Source organism: Arachis hypogaea, chromosome 3 (assembly GCF_003086295.3).
Source record: "Arachis hypogaea cultivar Tifrunner chromosome 3, arahy.Tifrunner.gnm2.J5K5, whole genome shotgun sequence".
Taxonomy (NCBI): domain Eukaryota; kingdom Viridiplantae; phylum Streptophyta; class Magnoliopsida; order Fabales; family Fabaceae; genus Arachis; species Arachis hypogaea.
This window is the reverse complement of record NC_092038.1, coordinates 41,649,251-41,659,260: the sequence shown is the minus strand read 5'-3', so window position 1 is coordinate 41,659,260 and position 10,010 is coordinate 41,649,251. Positions and strand designations below refer to the sequence as shown.

The following is a 10,010-nucleotide window of genomic DNA, read 5'->3' as shown; positions in this document are numbered from 1 at the left end:
GCAATTTTTTAAACCATGTATGAAGAGAAGGATGAAGATGGCTTTTTTTATGTAACATACAGTGGCTACAATTTCTTTGGGGATCTCACTTCCCACATGCATTAGCCATTTCCTTATATTGTTTACTATGATTAATGATTTGTATGATGAATTCATTATAGTTCTCATATCAGGAACCTTGATTTATCTCACATGTACCGTTAATGTATATATAAAAATGATCATAAATGAAATATATAAATTTCTGTGAACCAAATTAAGCTTCAAAATCCTCTTATTCAATCTTTTGACCCTCGTCTTGATTGTTCTTCATGCTTATCTTTGGATGCTGAACAAATTTTTAGATTTTGCATTTGCGAATGCATCCTCCGATGGGATGATACATTGTCCATGTCCTTTGTGTGAGTTCCGGCTATTCCAAACTAGAGAGGATGCATACGATCACTTGCTGTTAAAACCATTTCCTGCTAAGTATACTTTTTGGTTACATCATGGGGAGAGACACGTAGGAGAGAGTGCTACTGAGACACAAGAAACTGACCCTGGTAGCGTCTACCGAGATCCAATGCGCGACATGGTTCATGAGGCATTCAACTTTCCAGGTTCTGTTGTTGATGAAGATGACTCGAGCAACAAAGATTTTGAGGGGGATGCCGAAGAGTTTCCTTATTTGTACAGCAAACCTAGTCAGGCGGCCTGTCATTTTGATGAGTTGCTTAAGGATGGAGAGCAGGAATTGTATCCGGGTTGTGCGAAATTCTCGAAGTTGGCTTTCTTGGTCAGGCTATACCATATAAAGTGCATGTGCAGCATGAGCGACAAGGCATTCGGAATAATACTAGAGTTACTGTGTGAGGGCTTTGAGCATGCAAAGATTCCGGTTTCACTGCACGATGCCAAGAGGATCATACGAAAGCTTGGTATTACGTACAAGAAGATAGATGCATGTCCGAATGACTGCATGCTATATCAGGGCAGCGATCAAGAACTGTCTAGGTGCAAGATATGTGGGACCTCGAGATGGAAGCAAAAGACTAGGAGGAATTCCATTGTCCGGATCAATGTGGTTGTTAAGAAGAATGGGAAGCCGCAGGCAACGAAGGTTCTTCGTTACTTTTCCCTTGTTCCACGACTGCAGCGGATGTTCATGTCCAGTAAGACATCTGTTGACATGTTGTGGCACAAGAAAGGTCCTAACTCGGATGGTTTTTTGAGGCATCCACGAGACGGAGAGGCATGGAAGGCATTTAATAGAAGATATACTCACTTCAGTGGTGATCTACGCAACGTTCGCTTAGCCTTAGCTAGCGATGGCTTTAATCCCTTCGGAAATCTCAGCTGAAGGTACTCGATCTGGCCCGTGATTCTCATCCCCTACAACCTGCCCCCATGGAGTTGTATGAGACCCAGCTCTTTCTTGCTGTCTATGATTATCCCCGGTCCCAAGATGCCTGGTAATGACATAGATGTCTACTTACAGCCGTTGATAGATGAGTTGAAGTAGCTGTGGGGTGGTGTTGATACGTACGACGCTAGCGAGAAAAAATATTCAAGCTGCATGCTGTGTTGATGTGGATAATCAGCGATTTTCCAGGGTTGGACAACTTATCTGGGTGAAATACGTACAGTGGGAGAGCATGTCCTACGTGCAACCTGGATGCCGAGTCTAAACGACTCACGTTTAGTCAGAAATGGTATTTCATGGGTCATGAGCGCTTTCTGAATCAAGGCCACAGATTTCGGCAAGACCGGGTCAGATTTGATGGGAAGGTAGAGGTCAGAGGTCCACCTGTAACATTGTCGGGTGGAGATATTTTGAGACAGTTGGAAAATATGCATGTCAAGCTTGGCAAGGTGCAAACGGAAGCCAGTAAAAGAGCGCGCGGACAACAGGCTGCATTACAAGATGAGTCTCCTTAGAAAAAAAGGAGTATATTCTTTAAACTCCCATATTGGGAGTATAATTTGTTGTGTCACAATCTGGACGTGATGCACATAGAGAAAAATGTGTGCAACAACATTATCTACACGATACTGAACGACAGTGGTAAATCCAAGGACAACCTCAAAGCTCGAAAAGACCTCCAGCTGATGGGAATTAGGCGTGAACTCTGGCCACGAGAAGATGGAAAGTATCCCACTGCAATATTCTCCATGTCGAATTCACAGAAGGACGTTTTTCTTAGGAACTTAAAGAATGTGGTCTTTCCAGATGGTCATTCGAGCAACATATCTTGCCGTATTGACCTACAACAGTGAAAAATATCCGGCTTGAAAAGTCACGAAAACCACATTCTCATGGAGCATCCTCTCCCAATAGCTATCAGGAATGTATTGGAAGCCCCAGTGGCAGTCGTCCTGGCTGATTTGTCAACTTTCTTTCGATGACTATGCAGTAAATCTATAGACCCTCAACAACTTTCTCTCCTACAGGAACATGTGATCCTCACTCTTTGTCAAATAGAGATAATTTTTCCACCATCTTTCTTCACAGTCATGGTACACCTAACCACGCATCTGGTCGAAGAGGTACGCCTAGGGGGCCCGATGCATTATAGGTAGATGTATCCAATTGAAAGGTACCTATAAGACTAATTTTACATTTGAGTTATTTCAAAAGCTAACAACCTAACACATATCTCGCTCGTAAAGGTACCTAGGTCGTCTTAAGTAGTACGCGCGTAATCGGGTAGCACCGGAAGGATCAATTGCTGAGGGCTACTTATCCAATGAGATTCTCACTTTTTGTCCGAGATATCTGGATAACGTTGAAAGCAGGATCAATCGACCATTGCGTGTTGATGATCGACCAAGCGAAGATGCGACTAATAACGCGACAAGCATGTTTCCACTGATTGGCAAAGCGGTAGGGGCTTCCGAGAGTTTGAATCTTTCACCAACCGAGAGACTTCAAGCACATCGTCACGTATTGGTCAATTGCGCAACTGTGGAGAATTTCTTATAGTAAGTGCAGTTATTAAACTTAGAATCATATTGTTATCGAAGGCAATATTTGTTTATACCTTTAACAGTAGATCCACATGGTATGCTCAGGGATTTTAGGGCTAGTAGAAAAAGACAGCTACGAAGTATTGGCAAAAGAAACGAAGCCTACATTGACAGGGTTGTCCATAAAGAATTCGCCGAGTGGTTCAAGAATGAGGTGAATCTTCTGTATGGCTCTTCCATTTATAGTTTCGTTAATATCTTGCCTCCTGCCACTCAACTCTGAAAATCTTTTTTTCATTGGTAGATACCACTGGGAAGTATGATGCACCCGAGAGAACTGCAGTGGCTCGCATGTGGCCCTAATATTCAGGCAAAGCGCTTTAAGGTGTACAATGTCAACGGATTCAGGTTTAGAACCCTATCAAGAGAGGATGGAATGAGAACCAGAATAGTAGGGTTTGTGTCACTTCTAACACTAGAAGTTATGCAAGCGCTCATGACAGTAACATGGCTGTTGGTGGCGTCTCCTATTATGGAAGATTGGTAGATATCATTGAGCTAAATTACAGTGGGCAATTTTCTGTGGCCTTGTTTAGATGCATCTGGCAGACACCACGTTTGGTATAGGCATAAAGCAAGACATTTTGGGACACACCTGTGTTAACTTTAGCAATCCGATTCACACTGGTGATCGTGAAGATGACAAGCCGTACATTCTTGCTTCCGAGGCTCGCCTTGTATACTTTGTGGACGATGAAGTCGATAAGGAATGGAGCGTAGTGGTCCATGTGAAGCCGAGAAATTTGTTTGACATGGGTGAATACAATGAACACTGTGAGGTCAAACTTTCCCTCCAACAAAGTCTGACTGATTTGTCTAAGCGTGATGTTGAAGGTATCTCGTTGACAAGGGATGGCAACTTAGAAGAACCCACGCCTGACGCAATCGAAACCGGTGAAGAGGCTGCTGATTCATAGATATATTTGGCTAGCAATATATGACATGCACACTTGTACCTTTCCCCTTATTATACTCTTGAAATTTCATTTATAAGCAAATAGGATAATAAAAAAAATTAGTCATCTGGATCGACTTTGATCTTATTTAATTTTTCCTTTTTTAAGTGTATTGATGAGCGGATAATTTATACACTTTTTAGCATTATTTTTAGGTAGTTTTTAGTATGATCTAGCTACTTTTAGGGCTGTTTTTATTAGTTTTTATGCAAAATTCACATTTCTGGACTTTACTATGAGTTTGTGTGTTTTTCTGTGATTTCAGGTATTTTCTAGCGAAAATTGAGGGACCTGAGCAAAAATCTGATTCAGGCTGAAAAATGATTGCTGATGTTGTTGGATTCTGACCTCCCTGCACTTGAAATGGATTTTCTGGAGCTTCAGAACTCCAAATGGCGTGCTCTCAATGGCGTTGGAAAGTAGATATCTAGAGCTTTCCAGAAATATATAATGGTCCATACTTTGTTTGAGCTTAGACGACACAAACTGGCGTTCAACGCCAATTCCATGCTGCATTCTGGAGTAAAACGCCAGAAACACGTCATAAACCAGAGTTAAACGTCAAAAACACGTTACAACTTGGCGTTTAACTCTAAGAGAAGCCTCTGCACATGTAAAGCTCAAGCTCAGCCCAGGCATACATCAAAGTGGGCCCCAGAAGTGGATTTCTGCACTTAGACTTATTTTTGTAAACCCTAGTAGCTAGTTTAGTATAAATAGAACTTTTTACTATTGTACTAGTGTCCAGTATTTTGACCATTCGGTCTATTGATCACATTTGGGGGTGGCCATTTGGCCATGCCTAGACCATCACTTATGTATTTTCAACGGTGGAGATTCTACACACCATAGATTAAGGATGTGGAGCTTTGCTGTACCTCGAGTTTTAATGCAATTACTACTATTTTCTATTCAATTCAGCTTATTCTTGTTCTAAGATATTCGTTACACTTCAACCTGATGGATGTGATGATCCGTGACACTCATCATCATCTATCCTTATGAACGTGTGACTGACAACCACTTCCGTTCTACCTTAGACCGAGCGTGTGTCTCTTGGATTCCTTAATCAGAATCTTCGTGGTATAAGCTAGAACCCTTTGGCGGCCATTCTTGAGAATCCGGAAAGTCTAAACCTTGTCTGTGGTATTCCGAGTAGGATTCAGGGATTGAATAACTGTGACGAGCTTCAAACTCGCGATTGTTAGGCGTGGTGATAGACGCAAAAGAATCAATAGATTCTATTCTGACATGATCGAGAACCGACAGATGATTAGCCGTGCTGTGACAAGAGCATTTGGACCATTTTCACTGAGAGAATAGGATGTAGCCATTGACAACGGTGTTGCCCTACATACAGCTTGCCATGGAAAGGAGTATGAAGGATTGGATGAAAGCAGTAGGAAAGCAGAGATTCAACAGGGACAAAGCATCTCCATACACTTATCTGAAATTCCCATCAATGATTTACATAAGTATCTCTATCTTTATTTTATGTTTTATTTATTATTATTTTCAAAACCTTTATAACCATTTGAATCCGCCTAACTGAGATTTACAAGATGACCATAGCTTGTGACAAAGTGTAATTCACGTTTGAGAGCGCTACCAAGTTTTTGGCGCCATTGTTGATGATCACAATTTCGTGCACCAAGTTTTTGGCGCCGTTGCTGGGGATTGTTTAAGTTTGGACAACTGACGGTTCATCTTGTTGCTCATATTAGGTAATTTTATTTTCAAAAAGTTTCCAAAAATCTTTCAAAAAATTTTTTTCTCTTTTTTGTTTTTCTAAAGATTATTTTCAAAAAAAATACAAATTTTTTTTATAAAATCATAAAAATAAAAAATATTTTGTGTTTATTGTTTGAATCTAGTGTCAATTGTAGGTTTTAAAAAACTTTTGCATTTTTTTTCGAAAATTTCATGCATGGTGTTCTTCATGATCTTCAAGTTGTTTTTAGTAAATCTTCTTGTTTGATCTTGATATTTTCTTGTTTTGTGTTTTTTGTTGTTTCTCATATGCATTTTTGAATTCTTAATGTCTAAATATGAAAATTTTCTATGTTTGGTGTCTTGCATGTTTTTCTTTTCTTGAAAATCTTTCAAAAATATGTTCTTGATATTCATCTTGATCTTCAAAGTGTTCTTGGTGTTCATCTTAACATTCATAGTGTTCTTGCATGCATTAAGTGTTTTGATACAAAATTTTCATGTTTTGGGTCATATCTGTGTTTTTCTCTCTCCTCATTAAAAATTTAAAAATAAAAAATATCTTTTCCTTATTTTGCTCATATTTTTCAAAAATTTGATTTGACTTAGTCAAAAATTTTTAAAACTTAGCTATTTCTTATAAGTCAAGTCAAATTTTCAACTTTAAAAATCTTATCTTTTCAAAATCTTTTTCAAAAATCAAATCTTTTTTATTTTTTATTATTTTCGAAAATTTTTAAAATTTATTTTCAAAATTATTTTTCTTATCTTTATGTCAAATTTTTGAAAACTTTACTAACAATTAATGTGATTGATTCAAAAATTTGAAGTTTGTTACTTTCTTGTTAAGAAATGTTCAATCTTTAAATTCTAGAATCATATCTTTTAGTTTCTTGTTAGTCAAGTAATCAATTTTAATTTTAAAAATCAAATCTTTTTCAAAATATCTTTTCAATCATATCTTTTTAATCATATCTTTTTCAAATCATATCTTTTTCAAAATTGATTTCAAAAATCTTTTCTAACTTCCTATCTTTTCAAAAATTGAATTTCAAATCTTTTTCAACTAACTAGTTGACTTTTTGTTTGTTTTACTATTTCTTATCTTTTTCAAAACCACCTAACTACTTTTCTCTCTCTAATTTTCGAAAATTACCTCCCTCTTTTTCAAAATTCTTTTAATTAACTAATTGTTTCAAATTTTAATTTTAATTGTTTTTCTTCTCTTAATTTTCAAAAATCACTAACCCTTTTTCAAAATTTATTTTCGAATTTCTCCCTCTCTCATCTCTTTCTATTTATTTATTCATTTACTAACACTTCTCTTCATCTTAAAATTCGAACCCCCTTCTTCCTCTCTGAGTTTGAATTTTCCTCTTTTCCTTCTTCTATTATTTTCTTCTTCTACTAACATAAATGAATCTCTCTACTATGGTAAAGAGGATCCCTATTATTATTTTCTGTTCCCTTCTTTTTTTATATGAGCAGGAGCAAGGACAAGAATATTCTTGTTGAAGCAGATCCTGAACCTGAAAGGACTCTGAAGAGGAAACTAAGAGAAGTTAAATTACAACAATCCAGAGACAACCTTACAGAAGTTTTCGAAAAGGAAGAGGAGATGGCAGCCAAAAATAATAATGCAAGGAGGATTCTTGGTGACTATACTACACCCACTTCCAAGTTTGATGGAAGAAGCATCTCAATCCCTGCCATTGGAGCAAACAATTTTGAGCTGAAACCTCAACTAGTTACTCTAATGCAACAGAACTGCAAGTTCCATAGACTTCCATCAGAAAATCCTTATCAATTTTTAACTGAATTCTTGCAGATCTGTGATACTATTAAGACTAATGGAGTAGATCCTGAAGTCTACAGTCTCATGCTTTTTCCTTTTGCTGTAAGAGACAGGGCTAGAACATGGTTGGACTCTCAACCTAAAGATAGTTTGGACTCTTGGGATAAGCTGGTCACGGCCTTCTTGGCTAGGTTCTTTCCTCTTCAAAAGATGAGCAAGCTTAGAGTGGATGTTCATACCTTCAAACAAAAAGATGGTGAATCCCTCTATGAAGCTTGGGAAAGATACAAGCAGATGACCAAAAGGTGTCCTTCTGACATGCTTTCAGAGTGGACCATTTTGGATATATTCTATTATGGTCTATCTGAGTTCTTTAAGATGTCACTGGACCATTCTGCAGGTGGATCCATTCACCTAAAGAAAACACCTGCAGAAGCTCAAGAACTCATTGACATGGTTGCAAATAACCAATTCATGTACACTTCTGAGAGGAATTCTATTAGTAATGGGATGCCTTAGAGGAAGAGAGTTCTTAAAATTGATGCTCTGAATGCCATATTGGCTCAGAACAAAATGTTGACTCAGCAAGTCAACATGATTTCTCAAAGTCTGAATGGATGGCAAAATGCATCCAACAGTACTAAAGAGGCATCTTCTGAAGAAGAAGCTTATGATCCTGAGAACCCTGCAATGGCAGAGGTGAATTACATGGGTGAACCCTATGGGAACACCTATAACTCCTCATGGAGAAATCATCCAAATTTCTCATGGAAGGATCAACAAAAGCCCCAACAAGGCTTTAATAATAGTGGAAGAAACAGGCTCAGCAATAACAAGCCTTTTCCATCATCTTCTCAGCAACAGACAGAGCATTCTAAGCAGCGCTCTTCTAGCTTAGCAAACATAGTCTCTGATATGTCTAAGGCAACTTTAAGTTTCATGATTGAAACAAGGTCATCCATCAGAAATTTGGAGGCACAAGTGGGCCAGCTGAGTAAGAAAATCACTGAAACCCCTCCTAGTACTCTCCCAAGCAATACTGAAGAGAATCCAAAAAGAGAGTGCAAGGCCATTGACATAATCAAAATGGCTGAACCTAGAGAGGAAAGGGAGGATGTGAATCCCAATGAGGAAGACCCCAAGGGACGTCTCCCAAACAAGAAGGAGTTCCCTATTGAGGAACTAAAGGAATCTGAGGCTCATATAGAGACCATAGAGATTTTATTAAACCTCCTTTTGCCATTCACGAGCTCTGAAAACTATTCTTCCTTTGAAGAGGATGAAGAAGTAACTGGAGAGCAAATTGCTCAATATCTAGGAGCCATCATGAAGCTGAATGCCAATTTGTTTGGTAATAAAACTTGGGAAGGTGAACCTCCCTTGCTCATTAGTGAACTAGATACATGGGTTCAACAAACTCCACCTCAAAAGAAACAAGATCCTGGTAAATTCTTAATATCCTGTACCATAGGCACCATAACCTTTGAGAAGGCTCTGTGTGACCTGGGGTCAGGTATAAATCTTATGCCACTCTCTGTAATAGAGAAACTGGGGATCTTTGAGGTACAAGCTGCAAGAATCTCATTAGAGATGGCAGACAAGTCAATAAAACAAGCTTATGGATTAGTAGAGAACGTGTTGGTAAAGGTTGAAGGCCTTACATCCCTACTGATTTCATAATCTTAGACACTTGGAAGGATGAGAATGAATCCATCATTCTTGGAAGACCTTTCCTAGCCAAAGCAGGAGCTATGATTGATGTTGACAGAGGAGAGCTAGTCCTTCAATTGAATGGGGACTACCTTGTGTTTAAGGTCCAAGGGTATCCCTCTATAAACATGAAAAAGAGGCACGATAAGCTTCTCTCAATACAGAGTCAAACAGAGCCCCCACAATCAAACTCTAAGTTGGTGTTGGGAGGCCACAACCAAACACTAAGTTTGGTGTTGAACCCCCACATTCAAACTCTAAGTTTGGTGTTGGGAGGTCCCAACAATGCTCTGAACATATGTGAAGCTCCATGAGAGCTCACTGTCAAGCTATTGACATTAAAGAAGCGCTTATTGGGAGGCAACCCAATTTTTATTTATCTATATTTTTATTGTTCTTTTATGTCTTATTAGGTTCATGATCATGTGGAGTCACAAAACAAATACTAAAATTAAAAACAGAATCAAAAATAGCAGAAGAAACAGCACACCCTGGAGGAAGAGCTTACGGGCGTTTAAACGCCAGTAAGGAGCATCTGGCTGGCCTTCAACGCCAGAATAGAGCATGAATATGGCGTTAAACACCAGAAACAAGCAGCAGTCTGGCATTTAAACACCAGGATTACACCCTGAGGAGAGTTGGCGTTAAACGCCAGAAACAAGCATGGAACTGGCGTTCAACGCCAGAAAGATGCTGCAGACTAGCGTTGAACGCCCAAAACAAGCATAGAGCTGGTGTTTAATACCAGAAACAAGCATCAATCTGGCATTAAACGCCAGGATTACATGCAGAGGGCATTTTACATGCCTAATTGGTGCATGGATGTTAAA

At 38.7% G+C, this 10,010-nt stretch overlaps 1 protein-coding gene and 1 non-coding gene across 2 annotated transcripts; one reads left to right on the top strand and one right to left on the bottom strand.

Moving 5' to 3' along the window:
• Positions 1 to 376: 376 nt before the first annotated feature.
• LOC112776563 (uncharacterized) lies at positions 377 to 1,342 on the top strand. The gene has a single exon (XM_025820767.1). It carries the CDS (start codon positions 377 to 379, stop codon positions 1,340 to 1,342), a length of 966 nt encoding a protein of 321 aa, XP_025676552.1.
• Positions 1,343 to 7,686: 6,344 nt separating this feature from the next.
• LOC112793679 (small nucleolar RNA R71) lies at positions 7,687 to 7,794 on the bottom strand. Its single transcript, XR_003198381.1, has one exon. It is a non-coding gene; the product is annotated as a small nucleolar RNA R71 (small nucleolar RNA).
• Positions 7,795 to 10,010: the final 2,216 nt, after the last annotated feature.

Coding starts and splice junctions, on each gene's coding strand:
- LOC112776563 (XM_025820767.1), top strand. CDS start 377: ATGATACATTGTCCATGTCCTTTGTGTGAGTTCCGGCTATTCCAAACT.